The sequence below is a fragment of the Thunnus albacares genome, chromosome 7, assembly GCF_914725855.1.
Source record: "Thunnus albacares chromosome 7, fThuAlb1.1, whole genome shotgun sequence".
Lineage (NCBI taxonomy): Eukaryota > Metazoa > Chordata > Actinopteri > Scombriformes > Scombridae > Thunnus > Thunnus albacares.
The window spans coordinates 21,459,298-21,482,259 of NC_058112.1; the positions used below are offsets into that span (position 1 = coordinate 21,459,298).

The 22,962-nt window shown below is 37.6% G+C and overlaps 2 protein-coding genes across 2 annotated transcripts; both read left to right on the forward strand.

Annotated features, from left to right (window-relative positions):
* Nucleotides 1-819: 819 nt before the first annotated feature.
* On the forward strand, nucleotides 820-4,148 carry LOC122986049 (cytochrome c oxidase subunit 5A, mitochondrial). The gene is made up of 5 exons (XM_044357114.1): nucleotides 820-961; nucleotides 1,851-1,967; nucleotides 3,553-3,674; nucleotides 3,788-3,905; nucleotides 4,001-4,148. The coding sequence occupies exons 1-4, from the start codon at nucleotides 889-891 to the stop codon at nucleotides 3,899-3,901; spliced, it is 426 nt and encodes a 141-aa protein (XP_044213049.1). The 5' UTR covers nucleotides 820-888; the 3' UTR covers nucleotides 3,902-3,905; nucleotides 4,001-4,148.
* Nucleotides 4,149-7,200: 3,052 nt separating this feature from the next.
* On the forward strand, nucleotides 7,201-22,659 carry LOC122986048 (AT-rich interactive domain-containing protein 3B-like). Its single transcript, XM_044357113.1, has 9 exons — nucleotides 7,201-7,480; nucleotides 8,151-8,750; nucleotides 15,894-15,968; nucleotides 16,065-16,137; nucleotides 17,588-17,771; nucleotides 18,210-18,460; nucleotides 20,331-20,600; nucleotides 20,691-20,780; nucleotides 21,828-22,659. The coding sequence occupies exons 1-9, from the start codon at nucleotides 7,454-7,456 to the stop codon at nucleotides 21,965-21,967; spliced, it is 1,710 nt and encodes a 569-aa protein (XP_044213048.1). The 5' UTR covers nucleotides 7,201-7,453; the 3' UTR covers nucleotides 21,968-22,659.
* The last annotated feature ends 303 nt before the right edge of the window (nucleotides 22,660-22,962 follow it).

Sequence of the window (22,962 nt, forward strand, 5' to 3'; positions counted from 1 at the left end):
GCTGTTCCTGTGGTGAGGTCACAACAACCTGGAGCTAAACACGCTCAAAACTGTGGTGATGACAGTGGTCTTCAAGAGAAGCCTCCCATCACTGCCCCCACCAGGACAGGAACAGACTGCTCCAACTTCTCTTCTCCCCTCCTGTAGGTGCTGCAGAACACTGTACACCAAAACCACCAGAAACAGGAACAGTTTCTTCCCCCTCACAGTAACACTTTTGAACAGTTAACTCACTGTGGCACTGTGCAGTAACCCTGGAACACCATAATACCCACTGTACCTACAAATTATATATATTTATTTATTATAAAATACAAAATTTGCAATAGATTTCATTCATTGCTGTATATTTAAAAAGGCTGCAAAATGTACATAACCACCTACTGTATGCATATAAAGTAACATGTCCCTTTTTTTAACTATTCAATATTTATTTCAGCACTTCACAGCATTTCATTTGTATGCTGTTTACAGTTCATAGAAACAGTTTTGCATGTATGTAGACATTCCTTGTGTATCCTTCTGAATATTGTTGTGTTGTTTGTGAAAACACTGAGAGTTATTGAACCAGAGTCAAATTCCTTGTATGCATAAACATATTTGGCCATTAAACATGATTATAATTCTCATAATGTATGTATGAATATGTTCGGGACACTTAAAATGAGCACAGACATATAAAAAATCATGGGCCTTTACAGTTCTATTTCTAGGTCAAAGTCAGGACCAGGACCAGGAGGTCAACAACACAGAAAAAATGTCAATGAGCTGCAATATTGCACATGCGCAATAGGGAGTCGCCTACGTGCCGCACTAAGCCGACAGTTAGCAGCACTAGCTTCCTCCTGCCAAACCTCACCCGGTACGTGTCGCTGGTTGTCCCGCATCATGTTCAGAGCCGCCGTCCGACTCTCAGTCTCCGGTGTCCGGAGTTTAACCCGCACGCAACCTGGAAGCCAAGGTATTTGCTCATTTTGTTATAATCTATGATTTTTCTTAAATTTACAGTCATTTTAACTGCCAGGGCGACGTTATAGCGGAAATCAAGTGCGGCACATAGCGGTGCTATCACGCTAGCTAATATTAGCTTAACCGGTGTAACTATCCGCTATTAATACATACCGCAGCATTAAACCTACTGTTGTTTCAGTCAGATGATGTAGATTTTAGTCCAGTACAGCCATTAGGCGGCTAACCTGAGTGTGTGTGTCTCTGTAAATGTCCCGGTGTTCAGCTCGGAGGTGTCTGTGTCCTTGCCGTGACCCAGATGTAAGGCTCAGACTCGGGCCTGTGGTTGTATAGCTGATGCTAGCTGCTAACTGCGGGACTAAAAGCAGGTTAATGATCAACCAACTAGTCATGAAGGATCTGGACTTCAGGGCAGGGTTTGGGACAGATAACAACAATAATGAGACTCAAGTTTCTTTAACATTGTTGTGATTGTTCATTCAGATCATTGCTCAGCTAGCTTCAACTGTCACTAACTACCTGAATATATAAGTTTAATTGGACAAATCTACATTTAAACGGATTACAATTAACCCACGAAATGAAATTAATTTGTCAAATAGTCCAACAAGCTCTTCCTCACATATCGTAACATATGTTATATGTGAAGTCCCTGTATGTCTGTCAGTGTGTGTTCATTTTGATAGGTCACACCAGGACGCTGGCCAAGATCCAGCTGCATTACATTACTTGACAGCATTTGTCCCTTTTCCACTTCACAGGGTGTGGATATCCTTGACTGTGCACTGTTTGCCCTTCCACATAACCTGACACTAGATGCCCCTTTTAGTTATTTTATAGGTGATAAGATCGCTCAACTAAATATTGTTTTCGTCTTGCAGCTCTTTTGGCTTCAAGGTGTTACTCACATGGAAAGCAAGAGACTGATGAGGAGTTTGATGCCCGCTGGGTCACCTATTTCAACAAGTCAGACATTGATGCATGGGAGCTGAGGAAAGGTACGTTCATGGCATGATGATAAAGCAAAATCATTAAAGTTAGAAGCATTATGAACATAAAAATATATGTAAATTAGTAAATGCACAGTTTCAAACAGGTAAGGCAGAGATTTTTCAACTAGCAGAGATTTGGTCTGATCTAGGATCTGGAGTGTCACAGGATTTGTGTACTAATGTGATGAAGTACCTTGATTTGTCAGGTATTCATCGGATATTACTACAGTATGAAATGTCTGATATACTGTACAGTCATATGACCTCTGAAATACAAACAGTAAAGGGTATAATTTAACAAATATGCCAAATTTCTGTTCAACTTTCACTTATATCCTGTAAGTGTGAACAGTGTTGCAGTCAACCTACGAGTCTTTGATCTAATCATCACTTATAATTAGACCTCAGGAGGAGTTTTCAGCCAATCTATTTTTTCAACTGTGGTGCTCGTAGCCTCTCAGTGTGCTTTTGCAGTTTTTATTGGTGTTGATACTGACAAATGTTGTTTCAAATGCTAAGTGTTTAAATACAAGCAACTGTAAAAGAGCTCTGCCTATAATAATATACAAAAGTTGCCAAATTTAGGATTTAAATCTGCATGGTTAAAAACAAGTATTGAGGTTCATTATCCAGCCCTACTCTGAGCTGCTGGATTTGTATCATTCTGATAACGAAAAGGCACAGCAGAAGAGATTATTTCAGTGGAGGGACAGAAGGGGAAAGATAACAGGTTTGTTATCTAGTGAGAAATGATAAGACCAGAAACTCAGGAAATGGCTCAGTAGGAACCCTTTTGGTTGAACTTAACATTACAATGTATGCAGGATGTCCTTTCTAAATAGTTACAAATGAGGTGGTTTGTGTTAGTGTTTGTATTCCTAACTTGTATATTTCAAAGATTATTTTTCTTTATTGGAAGAACACAGCTTTAAGATGGTACTAACAGATAAGGCTGCCAATATTTTAGTTTTAATTTTTCTCATTCTTTTTTTTCAGTTAGTTAGTTAATTTCTCACTCAGTCAGCCAATCCCACGAAAATACCAAAACCAACCGTGTGTGTTATTCCATCTCTCAAAACTTTGCACCGTTCCTGACTGAGTGTCACAGACAGGGTAGCCCCATTCAATCCTGCTGAAGACATAAATCTTTAAAAACAAGTCATAAATATCAAATTTCATTTTTAAAAACGGCTAATTCATCTCATGAAACAGCTGGGCACTGTATTTTTTTTAGCAAACATTACCCAAAAGGCGTAAATCGTGCATTTGTTCAGGGACTATTTTCAGCCACAGATTAATACACATTCGATGCGCTAGTGATTATTTTTGGCTCCAGTATGGTGCACGTGGGATCACCTCAAAATAAACTGCAGTGCCCGTGTTCATTGTAATGAGCAAGTATGTCACCCAGAGCAACGGTGTGCCTTATTTACGGAGGTTTATTTTTATTGTTTACAATTTAAAATATGTAGAATATCTGCAGCCTCATTGTTTAGTCAACAGATAAAATGAAGTGGAAAATGAGGCTGATAGTGTCTGTTTTTATTTCTGTCTTTGTCTGTCATTTAAAAACTGTGATTTCATGTTTCAGGGATGAACACGTTGATTGGTTATGATCTGGTACCTGAGCCAAAGATTCTCGAGGCTGCACTGAGAGCCTGTCGGAGGTTAAACGACTTGGCCAGCGCTATCCGAATTTTGGAAGCGGTGAAGGTGAGAGAAAAGCTCTGCGTCTGAGCTGGCTAATAATTCAGCTAGTAAGCATCTTTGCACTTGTTGGTTATCGGTTAATGATTAACAGGGTTTATCGCTTGTTATTTCTGTAGGATAAAGCCGGCCCCCACAAAGAGATCTACCCATACCTGATCCAGGAGCTGCGGCCAACATTAGATGAGCTTGGAATCTCCACACCTGAAGAGCTTGGCATTGACAAAGTATAGATGAGTAGGTATCAAAACAATCTGATCAGTTGTATGTTTTTCCTCCACAAATGTGTCACAAGATGGCAGTCTAACAGAGATTTTGTTTGTTTGTCTCAGATCTAAAGACGGTGGACATCCCCAGGACACAGAACCCTTGTACTTACATGTTTGCCTCATATAATACGTGTGATATTTAATTTGGCCTTTATTACGTTCTTTTGCTTGTAAAATATTGATGAACCTAATAAAGGAAAGTGTATCTTTATTGAGTGTCACAAGTATTTTGGGATATTTTAAAAAATAGTTTGAGTATGTATTGAAGCAATACTTCATTATGAGTTGCTTTAATAGAGAGCAGAAAGTCACTTTATGGTGCATGTCATCTGAGTGTCTGGACATTCTTGTGAGAGTCACATTTCGCCACCAGGGAGCAGCGTTTTCACGTGAATGTAAAAACCATTCTACTGTACTGAGTCAATCAATATTGCATCTGTTTTCATTTCAGGGAAATTTTACATGCTGATAAAATAAACATGTTCAAATGGCAAATGGTGTAATGTTATTATCAACGCAATAACTGAACAACCACTTCCTGAATTATTCTCAAAGCTCTGAATAGGGAGCACTTGAAGTACTTCATGTGTACTTGATGGTATTTGTAGTTGGAGTTTTGCAGTATTTTGAGTGTATTTAGATTAGATTAGATTATTTGATTAACAGAAAGTTAATCTCCAACTATTCTGGATAACTGATTAACATATCTTTTTATTTTATAGTCTCTTTTTTGGTAAAAATGCAAGAACTTCACTGGTTTCAGCTCTGAAAAGGGAATATTTGCTGATTTTTCTAGTTATAGTAAATTTAATATCTTGGATTTGGACAACAAGCAACAGAGCATTGGGAAATTGTGACAGTTTTCACTATTTTCTGACATTTTATAGAATAGAATGAATTGATGGAGAAAGAGATCAGCAGATTAATCTGCTGATCTCTTGATGATGATGAAAATGATTGTTGGCTGCAGCCCTGATTTAAAAATGAGTCATGAGTATAACAAGGTTATTAGCTTAATCAAAGTGAGCAGAAGATGCCTCCAAGGTGTGTGTACTGTATCTATCAAGCTCAAGGATATTAGAAGGTAAAACCTGTTGTTTCATAATATAAAGAAAACATTAGATTGTTTTTGCTAAGAAAGCAAAAGATGTGCTTATTGGCAAGATACATTTAGATATGAAAGTAACTGAAGTTGAGTTATTTTAGAGCTCTTTTTCAATGGATGCTTGAATTTTTAGTTATTCATAAAAACTGTAGTGATGAGAAGTAACAAAGGTATCGCCAAGCCAAAATAATATTTCAGAGTATTTATCAAGCTTCTAGAGTCTTTTAAGTTTTCATTGACATGCTGAAGAAAAGACCAAAGATTATTGCCAAAACATTATATATAATGGGAGAATTCTAATCTCTTTTTTATTATTTGATAAAAAATAAACATACATGTACATCTGTTTTTGATGCTTTCTACATCTCAAAAAGTGAGATTTATATATAAAAAACTATACAAGTAAATCACTGGCTTACTGGGTAAAATATAAGAGGAATTCTCCTACTCCTGCTTCAATGTCACTGTAACTGGGTTCAGTGCATCTGAGTGAACAGAGAAGTTATGACATTTGAGAGGAATGACTGAAGACAGACTTTTTGTTATGTAAAGAGAAAAGATAATGATTTATTGAGTGCCAGTGGAGTGGTTCATATTGCTGCGTTGGAGACCCAAACACCAAAGTTTATTTATATGCACAGGTTAAAATCACACAAATACACACAAACAACAAGAAAAAAATCAATGTGCAGGGAGAGGAAAAAGCCTACTAGGTTTATTGTGAAAAAACAAATTGGATTATGAAACCAAAATTTGCTTTTTTAAAATGTGCTCTAATGGGTTTTAAGGACAAAGACATTTGTAGTTCCGTATCTGATGGAAAATCGACCACTGGAAGATGAAGATTAGATGATTGTTTGGTGTGAATATGAGAATTAGTTTTAAAATAAGACCTGAAATGGTCTGGAATACTCCCCTCCTTGAATTACAGTATATATTTAAGTACATATTTGGAAAATGTTAATAACATAGATTGTGAGAAACTGAGTTTCTTGAAATAATGAATTGAACATTCTTCAAAACATTGTGATACTATCATTACTTGCTCTGCTCCGGGTTGGTGAAGAATACTCTTGTATTCTTGTAAGTGTCCTTTTCATGCCCATGAATTCACCATTTCACTGCTAGAGTGTGAATAAATTATGTCAAGTCAAGTCATTTTAATCTATCGCCTAATATCACAAATTTTCCTCAAATTTTCGTCTGTGCAGCATACAACATCCTCTATCTTTAAAAAAAAACAACCTCCCCACCCAAAAAAACCTTTAACGGGGAAAAAATGGAAGAAACCTCAGGAAGAGCAACAATGATTTCTTTTTTAATATAAGCAATGTTTTTACCTTAAGCTCTACGAAAAAAGAAGCTTTAATTACCTCAAATCTTATTCTTGTCTTCGATTTCTGCCGCTAACCTGTTGTTTGTCAGCATGTGTTAACAGCATCTGCCTCGGGCTTTTTATAGAGGCGGTGGGAGTCAGTGTGATCACTGATTACAAGACAGCAAGATAACCAGCATTGTCTCATAAGGTATTGGTCTGTTAATAGAAGCACATAAGATGTTCACAGAGGTGCCAGAAATGCAGTTAAAATTGTTTTTTTAGCCAACCAAAAGTCAAAAAAGCACAATTTCTCATGTTTGGGGCTCCAAGAAACCAATGAATAGATTTTATTCCACCATAAATATAGGAATTAAAGATGAAAAAAAGGATCAAATAAAACATATAACCTCTGACCCATTTTTTTGTCTGGGCACTTCTACACAGTCTCTGTTAAATGTAAGCCTATTTAATCCTACTCCAAAGAAACTTAAAGTACAATGACTAGTGAACCATGACTTTACAGCCAGAATGAATTTGCATCTAGTGTGAAATGCAACCAATGTAAAGGTGAGGAGAGCAGAAACTGCCCTGTGAGTGGAGAGGTCAGAGCCATTTGCAATGTGAACACAGCTCCTGACTAAACTGCTTTGTTGTATTTTTAGCAGGGATCGTGTAACCTCAATAACCACACAAATGTACAGTGTGTTTTAGCTTTAGGGTGGGATTTCCTTGTGAAGTGGCTGTGGGTTGCTCCACAGACATGTAGGCAAGGAAACCCACTTTTTACGAGCTTTACGCACGGGGCGGGCCTTTCATTCATCCAAGTTGGGGGTGTAGACCAAAGACAATCAAAGATGTTTGAGTTTCCATGCGCAGTGACCAGGGAGGCAAAGCGCAGAGCATTATTACCCCTCCTCCAGCTCCGACCGCTCCGGCCTCCACACTGCGGAGGGTTTCTAATCACATTTGATCAGAGGAATCGTTTATATTAAAGAAAAAAAGAAAGAAAAGAAAGAAAGAAAGAAACAGGTCATGCGATGCGATTTATTTCTGCCGGAGAACAGAAGGAAAAACTAGACACGACCTGTTGGCGATGATGGATTACTCCAAGGCACAAATGGTGAGTGTCGACGACTGTTTGCTCCCACGCAAATGACGATTAATGCAGACATTATCAGGAACATCTGCTGTTCTTTTAAGATGAAGTTTCCACTGTAGTTTTTGTTCAGTTTAAAGGTTTATCATAAATATCAATGTAGACTTTGTTTACATTTTTTTTCTGCACTGTGGAATAAAGTTGATTTATTTTTCCGTTTCTACAAACTGAAGAATCGATTGAAAAATAACCCAATCGTCAATTCTCCCATATTTAAGTTGATTTTAACAAAGTGGGAACACAGCAAATGTTATTGAACAACATCAGTATTCTGGTACTAATTTGTCCTCGAGTTAATTATTGCGTTTTCTGTTAATAAGTGGTTCAGGCCATTAAGCATTGTTTCACTTTAATCCACAATTAATTTGAGGCGGAGCCAGACTCCCTTTGAAAAAGTTTCATTAAATTCAATTGAACATGGACTGCATATAATTGACTGGACTGTGTATAATTTCATAGATACAGGACACAGAGTATTTAAACAGCAATTTGGTTACATTTGCCTCCTTCAGTATACTTGTTGAATGCATTTGCCTGTGCACTGGGGGAGGGCAAATTAAATCTAAAACACAGAGCCAAACAAACACATTTAAGTAATATATGAATTAAATTCTCCCCATGGTGATTTATATAGTCAGAGGAGAGCAGTTCTGCCGGGTTTCCCCAGTCCAGTCCTGCTGGGGTGAAGCTGGAGGCGATGATGGAGCAGCTGCAGAGACAACAAGGGGCCAAGCTGGAGATGAACCTACAAGACAAACACCTTCTTCAAGCCAAGCTCCTGTTTGCTCAACACGCTGCTGCAGCGAGAGCTTCTGGCTCCAGACTAGACTCTGTGTTATTTGGCAAAGCAGATGGACAGACTTATCAAGCAGTTCAACAAGCTCTGAACAGCCATCCGAGCAGAACAGACGCAGAGGAAGAAGATGAAGACTCGGACGAGGAGGAACAGGACATGATGGAGCCTGAGGAGAACGATGAAGTGGAGGAAGAGGATGATGAGAACGGGCCTTATCAGCAGCAGCTGAAGAAGCCTGGACTCCAGCAGGTTCCAGGCTTCTCTTTCTCTCCGTACGCCGCAGCTCAGTCGGCTGCTGTTAAGCAACTGTCTGCGTCTCCACCTTCAGCGATAAAACAGGAGCCTGAGGAGAAGGAGCTGTTGTCTCCTGCTGGCCAACAGGCCTTCACATCATCCAATGGGTTCACTGACTGGGGCTTCGATGAGCCGTTTAAACAAGTAAGTTATCTTTGATTTGAGGACCAAAATGTTGTTCTGTGTTTCTTTGATGTCTCTTAGAGTAAATTTTAGAATATTTTCTTCTTATAAAATCCATTGTAATGTCTCTGTCAGCATTTTAAAGGTTAAAACATCACTTCATCTGTACAAAGAGAAAATGAACATCTGTAATGCTCCTTTCTTAGTTGGTGTGTGTTTTATCTCCGTGATAATTGTTGACTTCTTCCTGCTGGGAGTCCTGCTGCCTTCTCTTTCCTCGCATGTGGAGGATGGCGTGTGTCCCTTTTTGGCAAGATGCCCGAACCCGATAGTGTTTAATTACTGGCCAGGCCAGAGATCTTTCCTTTAACCGTACTTCACCTCATGTCTCAATCTTTTGAAGAAAAGCATTCTCACCTCTGGCTAAGCTAATTGGTCTTGGCTGCGGCCCAATCCCAACTGTTAAAAGCAACCGGTTTAGGCCTGACAGATTGGAGTTAAAATCAGAGCAGCGGATTAATGAAATAGACTCAAGCATATATTTCTGGACAGGGCTGGCCTCAAGGGTTAACAACTACAAGCTATAGCTAGGTAGGGTGGAGGATTGCTCTCTCGCTGTATCCTCCTCATGTAAAAAGATTGTATTGAATATGAAATCTTTATGAGCACATTGCAAGAAACAGAGGGTCCCCTCATGGATTTTTTTCCCCTCTTTATGTAGGCCAATCTGATTGGTTCTTCTGTGTATGTTTCCCTTGCAAAGGCCCCACTTCAATACAATACATTATGATTAATGAGGCCTGTGGGCAGAGGGACAGCTGGACAGCTCAGTGCCTCACAGCATACCAGTGAGCAACTACCCATAAAGTTTACTGTAGTTTCAGTGGAGCAGAATGGCTTTTAGGCTTTGTTATCAGGAGTAGTTTTACACATCTCCTGGTAATATTTAACAGATATTTTACATTTACTGTCCTTACTTTGCCTCATTTTTGGTAAACAGTAAATGTGGAATCAGCTCAATGATTGTAAAAAAGTTTGGTTTTCAATGTCTTTTAAAACCTCGATAGGCCCAGAACAGCTTGCTGTTGACGTAGCTGTAGTTCAGTGGATAGCTTTGCATAATTTAGCTGTCGCTTGGCAACACTAAGAGGCAGCTTAATTCAGCTGTGAGTAATCAATACATTAGCCTATATAACTGCAGAGGGAATATGTTTCCTTTTTTCAGCCCAACATACAGTACCTAAAGACTGCATTAAAAACATCTCCTCTATTTTAATTAAAACACAATAATGATTTGTGGGAGACTGTTGTTAAAATTAATTGTTTTTCCTTTGCTTAAAGCACCTTAAACCTCAACAGCCATAAGCACCTTAAACCTCAACAGTCACAGAACAGCTGTGACCTAAATGTGTGAAAATTTGCAAACATCTTCACATGTTGTCCGATTAACTTTGGATGCTGTTTAATTAACTTACAACTATGAGGGATTGTTTGTGGTATTTCATTTAATCCTGTTTACATCCAGACTGCAAAGCAACCATTAGTTTTCTTAATCATTGCAAACTAGGGAATATTATTTGAAATATCACTGAGTTTTGTTGGACATTTTGTCTAAGATGTAGAAGTACTTTTTGTCTGTATATCTCGCTCTTTCTGTTAATGTTTGCGTTTTGAGTGATTTAAGCACTTAAGCTGTCTTATGCAACATGTATGTAAATGTAAACTGTCTAACAAGTTAGATAGTTAGGTATAGTTTGAAATGTGGTCTTTTGCTAGTTGATTGGTGGCTGGTTGTGTCCCTCTTGACTAGTTTTTAACTTTGTCTTTCATTCCTTGGTAAATCAGACATCTTTAAAGATGCTGTACAAGCTCTGCCATGCAGTGCAGCCATTGTTCTCTCCTTGTGTGCGGTCTCACTGTAAAGCCCTTAAATGTAGCATGGGCGGGGATAAAGAGCCCCCCCGTTCACTCTCAGACCCAGCTCACAGCACAGCAAGGGGCCAGATAAATAATCTTGACTTATACGAGTGAATAAAGGCCCAATTATTTGATTTGGATTAAAAATTTGGTGCCCCCTGCAGTTACATTGAAATTTGGGGATAATATGTTTTCACTGTTTCTCTTCCCGGAGCAGCCACATCATTTTAATGAAGCTCATTATAAGAGGTAGTTACTGTTTAGTATCAATAGTTGCGTAGAGCAATGGGACATTTTAAATGAAGTTTCGGTTTATTTCTTATATTCAATGGTTGAACAAATATACATTTAGAATTACTTTGAGTGTAGTAATACACATTAACATGATACCTACAGGCATTTAAATGTATAAAATGATCTAAAATGTAATAAAACTTGCCTTTTTTAATGAAACAAAAGAAACCTTTTCCTGACCTACATACTGAATACTATCAGGATTCCCAGGGCTGGATGTGTGAAAGCTCTGTGAGCAATTAACTGAAAGCTCTTTGTTAATAGATCCACAGTAGGTCTCACTTGCTCATCAATAAGGGGGGAAGGGTTTTATTTCCATCTGATGGTGAAAAGACTGGGATGTTTATCTACCTTCACATCAATAGGCTGTCTGCTGGGGGGAGCAGAAGTCCTTTATTAGAAATTCTAAGCTGAGGCTATTACATGTGTCAACAGCTCTGCCACCACTGGGTTTAGTTTTATGTGTAAAGTGGGCACAATCATTCAGTTCAACCAGTTTAACAGCTAAAAACAGAAGAATAGAAAATAATCTCTTTTAGCGTTCTCAGGCAGCTGTTAAAAAGATGATGTAGGGGTTGATTGTGTGTCAGCATTTGTGGGTTGTTTCTACTGTAAACATGAGGAGAGTTACTGTTGGACTGGAACCCAACAGTCCATTGGTTCCCATGTATTTTATAGCTTGAAGAGTGAAATGTTATCATTATAAACCCCAGTAGTGAATAGATTTATGTGTGTAAAGTAAAACAGGATACATTGAAATGCAAATATCTAGTAAAGTAGTTATGAGGGAAAACAAGGAAAAACAAAAAACAGTCTGTTATTTTGATTAACCTCAAGGATAATTGAAGCATTTGTTCCTGCCAAATACAAAAACTTGTTTTGTTGTATAAAATACACGATTGTTTTAATATAAAACATGTTCATATAAAAGAATAAACTGCATGACATGTGAGCAATGACCTACAGAAAGAAAACCATAAATAGATATCCAAGAAGAAAGTATTGTGATGTTTCAAAAGCTGTAACTCGACCAACAAAAGTCCTAAAATAAATGCATTTTGTATAAATATGTTAGGAATAATAGAGGGAAAACATCATCTACTTAATGAAATTGTAAAGACAGACCATTCTTACGGTGGTTCCTGCTTTCTACCAATCATCTTTCAATTTTATACTTGAATCATCACGTGACTCTCGGTGCGCGTTAGCGGGACAATAACCTCTCAGCAGGCTCTTCCACACAGTTGCACACATACTGCCCTCCCCTCACATTTTTAACCTTTAACTGTCATGTTATGGAGGAGGTGATGTAGAAATAACATGTCACATTAAACTACCTAATGAGCATTGGGCCTTTTTATTAATCTCCCCTATAGTACTGTAAACTAACACTCCATTTAAAAAAAAAAGAAGATTTATTAATATATTTCCATCACTGCAATACTGACAGTCAGATGCTTATACCAACCAACCAGCTGTTTACCACAGGACAGGTCTGATAGTGCTTTCAGTGCTGGGAAAAAAAGCAGCTTTAGACACAAGAGGCGAGGAGCTCAAAGTCCAGAGTCCTTGAGGTGAAGCTTTAAATAGGAACGATATCTCACTGAGATTCCGTCATCATCATCATTTTATTTATTTAAAACCTTGGAAAACACACTGAGGGGGAACCCTCATTTTCAATGGTGCTGAGGTACAGACACACATAAACGCAGACACGACCAAAATCAAATGGCAATAAAAGAAGAATACATGGCTATGTCATTTAAAAACAAGGTAACAATGCTAAAAAGTAAAAGTGTAGGAATTGACAATGAGACAAATTAATAAATAAAACAATAAGAATAAGAACAATTGAGAAAATTAAAAGCTGTGTCAGTTAAAATCAGTAAAATTAGCAATTAAATATGATGAATGTATGAATTTTTGGCACCTGCAGGCTGAGCCGTGTCTGTGAGCGGGTATGATGGTGACCAACATTCCAACAAAACAGGGCTGAGAGATACGGGGGGGCAGAGGTTTTCTAAAACAGCTTTATAAATAAAACAAATGCTGATTCCTCCTCACTGATAGAGCAGGCAGGTCAGTTTTTTATAGCAGGCAATGGTGTGTCCCATAACTATCTCCAGTGAATATCTTAAAGCGGAGTGATATAGGTTTTAGAGTGGAACTAACATCCATGTAGTCCAATACAGAGAGGAAAACTGCCTCAACAATTCTTTTTCTCGTAAATAAAGGAAAGCAAAATTTTTAAAAAGAAAACCCAATTTTAATCACAGCTTTTGATAACAACATGTCAATATGGACTTCAAAAGTAAGTTTTTCATCAACTCAAATGCCTAGATATTTAAAGTATTGCACTCTCTCTATTATGGTGTTTATTAACAGAACAAATTTAAAAACTACAGTTGTCAATATTTCTTGCATTTGAAAGCAACATCCATTTTGTATTTGCACAGTTTAAGATCAGTTTTAAATTATATGAACGTGTTTTTAAAGGAGGCTAAATGATAGCTGTAGATTTCGAGTGGCAGCATGAACAGAATCTGTACAGGAATAAAGGACCATGTCATCTGTGTATAGATGGGAGTTACTATTGTACAATGAAGAGGTGATATTTTTATATAAATAGTGAATAAGCTAGCGTTGTCAAAACCCAAAGGAGAAAGTCCCAAGCTTGCGTTAAATCAATAAAAAGGGCAGCACAGTGTTTTTTGTTATCTAATGCTGAGATTATATTGTTAATAACTAAAGAAGTGGCAGAAATAGTGCTATGCTTAAGCCTGACTGAAATGGATTTAGTATGGAATGTGTGGATAAAAATGATTTCAACTGTTCATTAACAAGTGACTCAAGTAGTTTTACAAGAGAAAATAGTTTTGAGATTGGACGATAATTATTTAATTCAGATTTTCTACCAGCTTTATGCAGAGGAAGAACATAAGCAGCTGTTGGAATGATGCCAGAGGTAATGCTAAGATTGAAAATGAGTTATTTATTTATATTTATATTTATATTTATTTATATAATATAATTATATAATTATCTGTGCTGAGGATTTCAAAGCAAATGGTTCCAGTTTGTCATCACCTGTTGATTTTCACACGTCAATATTGCATAAGGTGTCAGCTACCATCCAACTGGAGACAGGAGATAAGCTAAAGGATTGGTTTACTTTAGCCGTAGTATTAAGGAAGGACGACCTATATCCATCCAAACAACCACTGAGGCCAACACTAAGACTGTTAAATATCTGACAAGCTGCAGCAAAATGATTGTTAAAAGCAGCACAAATTTCATAGCTATCGGTTATCTGAGTTAGCCCCATAACAACATAGGCAGGTAGAGGAATGCTAGAATTATAAGAAATAGATTTAACATAATTTACTGGGGTTATAAGAGGAATTGCATAAGAGTGCAGATAAGAGTCAGTTTTGTCTTTTCTGACAGCAGCAGTGCACTTATTCCTCAACAGTCTAAGGGCAAGCCAGTGACAAGGATCTTTGGTGTGCCTAGCCAGAGCCCATGCTTTGTTTCTGGAATAAAATAATGTAGAAAACTCAGCAGTGAACCAAAGAGCGGAGCTACATTTTGTTCTTGTCTTTTTAAAAGGTGCATGCTTATCTAAAACATTTTTATTTAATATTAAAAACATTGGTAAAATTGAGTAATTGACTGGAGTAAAGGTCATGTAGAAGAGCCAGGTCATTAAATTTAAAAGTTTCTTCTGACCACTATGTGTGAATTAGTTTTCCTCTGTTTCACATTTCTAATGTAAACAATCAGGCAACGGTTACTAATACCAAGGTCAAAAACACCACAAGCAGGATATTTCTTTGGTCTGTTTGTTAATATTAAGTCAATTAAGTTTAACTTGGAGGAATCCTTCAGGTTGGGGTGAGTGGGATGTGAAATAAACTGTAAAATTAAGATAAAAGCACTTTATGGTTATTAGATGCTGAGGTAAGCCAGTCTAATTTGAGATCACCAACGAAAATCACCTAATGATCAATCAATGATGGAATTAATTCACCCTATCTTTCTGGGCTTCTGAAGGGGCAGAAGGAGGTCTAATAGACCATTTACTATTAGTGAATTATTACGCCCCAGATCAATTTTCATGGAAATAGATTAAAAATATTTAGGAATTGAGACTGAAGTCAGATCAAGCACAGAGATCTTTATCTGCTCTGAAAATGTTAAAACCACTAAAGGAAAGTTTATTTATCATTCTCTCTTTTTTTTTTAGTGAAGTCTCTGTTAAAATCATAGCATCTGGATGAGTTTGAGATAATAGGATACATAAGTGATCATATTTGTTATGACTTAGTAAACTACGTATATTTAGATGTAAGAAACCAAACTACCTCTTGTCTTAAAAGACTATGGATCATTTAAATCATTTAAATTAGTGTCTGAATTGACGAATGAAGAAGCCCCAGAAGTAGTCGACTTCAGAGCTGAAAGAGCTGGCCTCAGGCGATTTTGAGGCTGAACATTAACAGTAATGAGGTTCCTGGGACAAGCACCATATTGTTGGACTGCAAATCTCATAGGGCATCTATAAGTAATTATCACAGGGTTGAAAATATCTGTTTTTGGTCCAAATGTGATAGAAAAGTTACAAGTGTTAGATGTGGAACTGAACAGATAGGGACTGGGGCGTAATGAACATCAGTCTCTGACAGACCGGTCAGTTCTGGTCATGACAGTTGCAGGATGGCATTCTCCCAGTATTTGTTTGATTTTTAATAATCTATATATTGCTTAATCCTGTGTCTATATATCGTATGGCCAGTGCTTAAGGTCCATGCCACAGTGCAATATGTATCATTCATTCATTCATTTATAGCCTACAGTCAGAAATTAACTCCTAAACTTGGACGTGTTATATTGGTTGAAGTAGATTTGGTACAAACTGCTCTCTGATGTTTCTCTGTTTGGGTGCATTTACAGAGAGGAAGTGCCATCTGGGCCGAGGACAACGATGGAGGAAAACTAAGAGGGGAACCATCCAGGGACTTTGCAAAGGTCAGTAGATTTGGTAGATGGATGTAAACAAGAAAAAGCTTGAAATCATCACTTTTTCAGCATGTTGCTGATGAAGGTTTTTCTTTTAACTTGTAGCTTTATGAACTGGATAATGACCCACAACGGAAGGAGTTTCTCGATCAACTATTTGTCTTCATGCAGAAACGAGGTAAGACAAGCTTTATTGGTTTTATACATCTTGTTTTGTTTTTGTGTGTAGCCAAGGGAGCTCTTACTAATGTTACATACTCTGTCAGCCAGAAGTCGCTGTGGATTTTATTGAGTAAAGCTTCTTTGATGTCAGTTTAATTTTCAAAATGCTTAAAGGAGTAGTATTTTTAGGAGAAGGGCTTGTATTATAACTGCCATAAATGCTCAACTACGAGCGAATGCAACAATCCATTTGAGTACTAAAAATGTAACATTAATATCTTAAAGCATATCATTATAATTAGTTAGTTTGTAACTAAATTCTGAGATGAACTTTGAATTTCATTAAACAATTTAAAGACATGGTACAGAAAATGGAGTGACCGAGTGGACTTAGATATTATAAAAAACATAAATACAGATGCCTACAGCGCAAAAGTTAAAGTGTTACAAAGTCAGATAATGCAACATAAACAGTGCTTTTTTTTTTTACTTATTGTTAGTTCAAAGCAAAGGATGCTACTTCTTTTATCAAATTTATAAAAAGCAAAACAGACAGGTTGTCAGTCCACGAGTGATCAATCCTGCATGTTCTACCAGTCATATCAAACAAATAAAGCAGAAATTAAAACAAATCTGTCAAATGTATTTAGGTGTTTGGGCAATATATTACACCTCATGATAATTTCTAGGTTTTTATGGCATTTAAAGGTGCTAAAAAAGCTTCACACAAGTTTTTTGATTTGAGAAACAGCAGGTTTTCCAACAATAACCACATTTAGTAATGAAATGCAACTGAAATACCTTTAGGATTGTATTAGTGAAATAAATTCACACTGCCTTCTCCTTCTGTCAGTACCCTTTAGTTGTCCAGCACTATTAGATATTTATGATATAATATATATGAATATAAATTCATGTCTGCACTGATATCGTATAACTATTCCTCCACAATGAAATGAAGGTAGATGTAGTTGGACACTGTCAACCAAGTGCACAGAGGTCACGGCCCTGTTGAGTGTTCACCTTAAACGCATAGTAATCTTATTTCTACAACTGCTTTTTAGCCTCCTTCATTAATTGGCTTTACTCTAAATCAGGATTGGAAGGGATAGCTGTTGACCCTGTGATTGGCAGCCACTGCTGGCCTTAAAATCAGCCCTCCCCCTGCACTAAAACAATGCACTAACAGAGCTGCTGCTGTGGAATTATCCCCACCCCCATCCATCTGAAATAAGCCCCATTAGATAAATCTGTCCACACAGCTTATACATGCTAAGCCATCGTATTTTAACATTAACCTCAGGCCCTCAGGTGTGCAGATCAGAAAATGTCCTCCACTTCCTCCTTGCCCCTGTCCTTTTTTAATCATGCTTTTGCAAGGCTACTCTCATTTGTGCCAACTCTTCAAGAGTGCAAATCAAAGAAAATCAATACATTTCATTGTCTTGATCCTCTCATTTATTCAGGAACCCCTGTGAACCGCATCCCCATCATGGCGAAGCAGGTGCTGGACCTGTACAGGCTTTATAAGCTAGTGACAGAGAAGGGAGGCCTGGTGGAGGTTATTAACAAGAAGATCTGGAGGGAGATTACAAGAGGTCTCAACCTCCCCACATCCATCACCAGCGCAGCCTTCACCCTCCGCACCCAGTACGTGTCTTTCAGATCGTAACAGAAAAACCCAAAACGGTTCTAGCGTTGAAAGATCTCTTCAGGCACAATCAGAGGAATAAAATGAGTAATGAGAAGCTGATAATGTAATAACTGTCTTTATAGCTTCCAACTGTAAAACAAAAATCTGTCTAAACAGGTGTAAAATGTAAGATCCTGATAAATACATACATGATTATAACAACAATTCTAATAACAATGACTAAATATCTCAAGTTTTTTTTCCACCGTTTGTTACATGTGGTGCACCCTTTATGAAGTAAAGAATGCAGGTTGATGAAACAATCTTATTATAGTATCAGCATGGTATCTCATTAATTGATTTCATCATTTTTTTGACTTTATTATATAGGCTATATATTTTGGAATGGTGTTCATTTGCACCCGAAAATTGACTATTTGAAACTTTCCTTGTAGATATATGAAGTACCTGTACGCATTTGAGTGTGAGAAGAAGGGGCTGAGTTCTCCAGGTGAGCTGCAGGCTGCCATCGACAGTAACCGCAGAGAGGGTCGACGTCCCAGCTACACCAACAGCCTGTATCGCTACTCTCCTTCCCCGAGCTCTGCTCCACATGCGCTCCTCTCTTCACCCACGATGCAAACCACCCCGACCGGACACAACGGCCTGAATCAATCTGGTAGCCCAAATTTAAAGAGAAACACAGGTATGACAATTTGTTCTGTGTCAAATTTCTAATGAAACTTGTAGCCCTTGATATTAGACCTTTTGTGATGAGTTGAATCAGATTTTTTTTAAGTAATGGAACTAATTCACAATTGTTTTATGCCTTGTTAAAGGGATCTTATTAGATTATTACCGCATTTTTTTTGTTTACTTTTTCTCATCGTATTGAGTCGTACTACCCAGCCTAGGCTCTCTGTGGCTGCTTGTGATGAACCAGGTGGATGTAGGATACTTATGACCTCCAGTGGTTTCATGTCCTCCCACACATCTAGCAGCCTAATAACGAAATGGCACAAAGTACTTACAGCACTGCTGACAATTTTCTGTTTCAGTGTTATTTATTGAAGGTTACATAGACATGATTACTTCTCAGAATGTGGCACCATTTTATTAAAAGGAAATAGAAATTTCCTTTGTTTTTTCCTCTGTGCTGTGTTTAAAATTATTCTTTTTTGGTATTATTTTTATTGACCCCAAGATTCTTCCCATTTATGTTGACCTTTTAAATTATTAAATCGTAGTTTCTCCATGTGGATAACCAAAACAAGTCCATGCAACCAGTTTCTGAAACACGGTGGTTGGTGTCTTCCAGTCTTTGAGTTCTTTTTGCCAGTACCACGCCCATCAATAAAGCTGTTCTAATGTATGAAGGAAGAATTAAAGAGTCCTCTGAGCATCCAAAGAGAGACAAGTCCCTGTCAGGAGAGAGTCCAGTGGTAAACCCCAGAGTGTTAGTGAACAGTCCCAAAATAAATGAAACAATGTGCCATCATTTGATTTACTTTTATCACAGATTGGAGACACAGAAGAGTAAAATTGATGTAACATGACCTTAGAATAATGAAAACAGTGAATCACTTGGAACTGAATTAATCTGTTTCTGTTGAACCTGTTTGTTGAACAACTATGAATACGGGAAAGTGCAATCCTCTATATTTTATCAGGCAACACAGCATTGATTTCCCTTTCCCAAGCCTTCTTAATACAGTTGACAGATACAGAATCCTTAGAGAAGAAATTCACAAATTTAGTCATAAGCTTCTTACTCTGGTGAAAGAGAGAGCAATTCCCAAAGAGTATGTCTCTCACAAGTAGACTCAAAATGTGGATGTTTTCCCTCACAAAATGTGTAAGCCGCATATAATGAAAAAAAATTAGTGGGGTAGATTGTACTTTAAGTTTTATTGAGCAAAAGACACACATTTGTTGTCTAAACAGAAGTACTTTATGCCCTTTTACACACTGTGTAGCAATTGTGTTGTCCAGAAATGCTGGAGTTAAGGGTGTGGTTGTGACCAAATGGTGTATATATATATCGAAACACTAGGGACTTCGTAGATATGTTTAATTTGAGTAAGAATCTTAAGTGAGTTTCTCAAAACAAAACTGTGACTTATTTAATAGAAGATGCAGGATTTGTAAAAAGTAAAGAGGATAATGAGGAATGTGGTTTGTTAAGGACATAAACTCTCATTTTAGCCACAAGGGGGCAGGATTGAGTGATTCATGGTCTGGAGAACCCCATTTACCAGTATGCCAGTTCCCTAATCTTTAAATACTGGAAGACCCAGATCAAAATTGAGCAAGGAAATGGGCCTATAATTAGCAGAATCCATGGGCTCTTTTCCATTTTTCAATAACACACATACATTTGCCTCATAAAGAGAAGATGTTTTTCGTGTAATTGAATCATTTATCATCCTGAGTAAGAAAGGTGTTTAAAATCTCATGAAATGCTTGGTAGAACTCAGCTCCAAACCCATCTAGTCCAGTACATTTACCTATGGGAAATGAGTTAATTGCTTCTACTAACTCAGCAAAATTATTCTAACTTTAATTTGCTTGGTCAGATGAGACCTCCACCCCTGTGATACCCAGCCGGCTGCCCATGGCCCTGGCTCTGGGGCAGCAGCAGCAGTTGACACAAGCTGCCACGTTGGAGCATCTCCGAGAAAGGCTGGAGCGTGGAGCAGGAGGTGCAGCAGCTGACGGTCCAGAGAAGAAAATGATGCGGCTCGCAGAGGAGCAGCAGCGCCTCATGCAGCAGGCCCTCCAACAAAACCTCCTGGCCATGGCCTCTCACTTCAACCCCTTGAACCTCAAACTCAACAATGGACATGGTGAGTTGCCTCATCATTACTGAACATTATAGGATGCTGATTAACTATAATAAAGTCCATTAATGTGAGTTTTTCTTTGTTCTCCCACAGAAAGCAAACAGGATTTGTCTCTGAGTATCTCCACTAATGGAGCAGCCAGTATCAGTGTGTCTGTGGAAGTCAATGGCACCCTTTACTCAGGTAAGTCATTAAATTTGAAAGAAAAACTTTTTTGTTGTTGTTCTTTGTTTGTTTAGTAGGTGACAAGCTTTTTTTGGATGTAGTTTATGAACAGTAACATCAGTCAATGTGTAAGAAAAAAATGATTTCTTCAAAAATTCTAAAAGGAGAAATGAAGCAGTAAGGCAATGTATTGTCTTACATTCATTTTTGAATTTATAAAGTAATTTTAAATGATGTACAGTACCATTCAAAAATTTAGACACACCTTCCCATTCACTTGGATGAGAAACTGTGTCCGAGCTTTTGACTGGTACTATATGTATGTTTTACGTGTTATCTTTTATTCAGTTTCATTGTGTATATAGTGAAAACAATGTACATGCTTACATGTGAGACTTCACCGTTCATGTACTTAAGACGTACAACTAAAATTATTTGCCATTTCTTTGCTGACTTTTGAACCTGCTTTTTTGTTTTTCATATGTATTTGTTTTTCTGTTGGGTAGACCGTAGCACTAAAGGAACACAGTTTCATTCATCTTTATACTGATCACTATATGGAGAGAATGACAATTCAACCTTGAACTTGTCCTTGACATTTGAAGGCTGTCAATTTTCTATTGAAAAAGAGCCAAACCAACAATGAACTCATCCCACTTACAAGTAACATGTGTGTATTCAAAGTCTGATATATTGTAATCCTCTGTGCTATAGACCTCAGTTGTTCAAAAACTATTAAAAACATGTCAGTGAGCCACGTCACTGCACTGGATGGCATGTTCCTTTGTCCCTGAAGAAAATAGTTATAATAGTTTGTTTAGAAGCAACTCTAAAGACGAATGACAGTGATCATGTTTTCAGTCTCAGGAGAGAAGTTCCTTGTATGGCAGACACCACCGCGCATGCATGGAAACATGGTTCCTTTTACAGTGCTTTGCTAGTTTATTGTGCTTCATATTACAACTTCCTGACTAATAATAACAGCACATTTCTCAAAGAACTTAAGTACGATTTAAAAAAAAAAAAAAAAAAAAAAAAATCTTCTCTTTGATCCCTGCACTTTAGGAACGCTGTTTGCCCAGAAGTCAGCTGCTCCAGTGGTGTCGCAGGCCGTAACTATGGCGGGAACAAGTGGCTTCAGTGCCCTCTCCTCCTCTCACAGTCCTGCCTCTTCATCCTCCACCTCCTCGAAGGGACCAAATTAAGGCTCACAGTTTTTTTTGTTTTGTTTTTTTTTTTTTGATCTGTCCATAGCAAAAAAATTGAGTGATATGCATGCAGTATCTCTCTTGTCAGACAAGAACTGTATAAACTCTAACTATATTGATGTCTACATTTGACCTCCTGTTTGTTCACTCAAGCAGCGCCATCTCTTGAAAAACTGCAACAGATTGAGAAGTTTTCTACCATTGATATTCCATCACTTTGACTGCGTAATCTGCTTTAAACGAGTCTTGTCAAGACAACAAAGTGTGACCTCAAAGGCTTCCAAATGTAAATCCAGTTAACCTTAGTGCCTGTTAAAAGCTTTTTTGAATTGTAGTGACAGTCATTCTAAAAGGCTTTATAAGGTTTATTCAGAAGTGTCTTTAGAGCAGGAAAGTACAAGATGAGAACCAATGCTCAGCCTCTCTGAGTGTCAACTTCATTTATAGCTAGTTTATCATACAGTTCTTTCGCCATAGTCATCAATGTAACAGTTTGGTTGCCAAAGTGCAGCCAATGAAGACCAAAAAAGCCTTAGCTCAATGTCATAGCTCCTGTATTTAACTATTTTGCTGAAGCCATATTGTTTCCCTCTCGGTAAATATTTGGTTTAACTTGACTGGTGACAGGTTGCTGTGAGTGAAAGTGGATCAGAGCAACTTTCAGGGATTATGTGCACCGTCAGTTACCACAAAAACATCAAAACAGTGTAGGAAAAAATGTTTGGAGGTTGTTGGGTTTTTTTTTTTTAGATTTTCTATTGTGTTTTATTTTATTTTTTATTTTTATTTAATGATTTGGCTCTGCCTCAAAATTATGACACATTTATGTCACATCAGTTGTAACCTGAAGGCAAAATATCACATGATAGGTTTCTGCTGGGAGCTATTCTGTATGTAGAATGGAAGTGATACAACATTTACCTCGTTAGACTTTCCATGTTGGTAAGTTTCTCAGGAATCTCCTTTGGGGCTCATCAATGTTATACCCTTTC

Excerpts from the sequence above, each read along its gene's own strand:
- LOC122986048 (XM_044357113.1), top strand. The coding sequence starts at position 7,454 with ATGATGGATTACTCCAAGGCACAAATG. Across the intron at positions 17,772-18,209 it reads GCCTTCACCCTCCGCACCCA|ATATATGAAGTACCTGTACG; the intron begins GTACGTGTCTTT and ends CTTTCCTTGTAG. Across the intron at positions 20,781-21,827 it reads CAATGGCACCCTTTACTCAG|GAACGCTGTTTGCCCAGAAG; the intron begins GTAAGTCATTAA and ends CCTGCACTTTAG.
- LOC122986049 (XM_044357114.1), top strand. The coding sequence starts at position 889 with ATGTTCAGAGCCGCCGTCCGACTCTCAGTCTCCGGTGTCCGGAGTTTA. Across the intron at positions 962-1,850 it reads CACGCAACCTGGAAGCCAAG|CTCTTTTGGCTTCAAGGTGT; the intron begins GTATTTGCTCAT and ends TTCGTCTTGCAG. Across the intron at positions 3,675-3,787 it reads GAATTTTGGAAGCGGTGAAG|GATAAAGCCGGCCCCCACAA; the intron begins GTGAGAGAAAAG and ends TTATTTCTGTAG.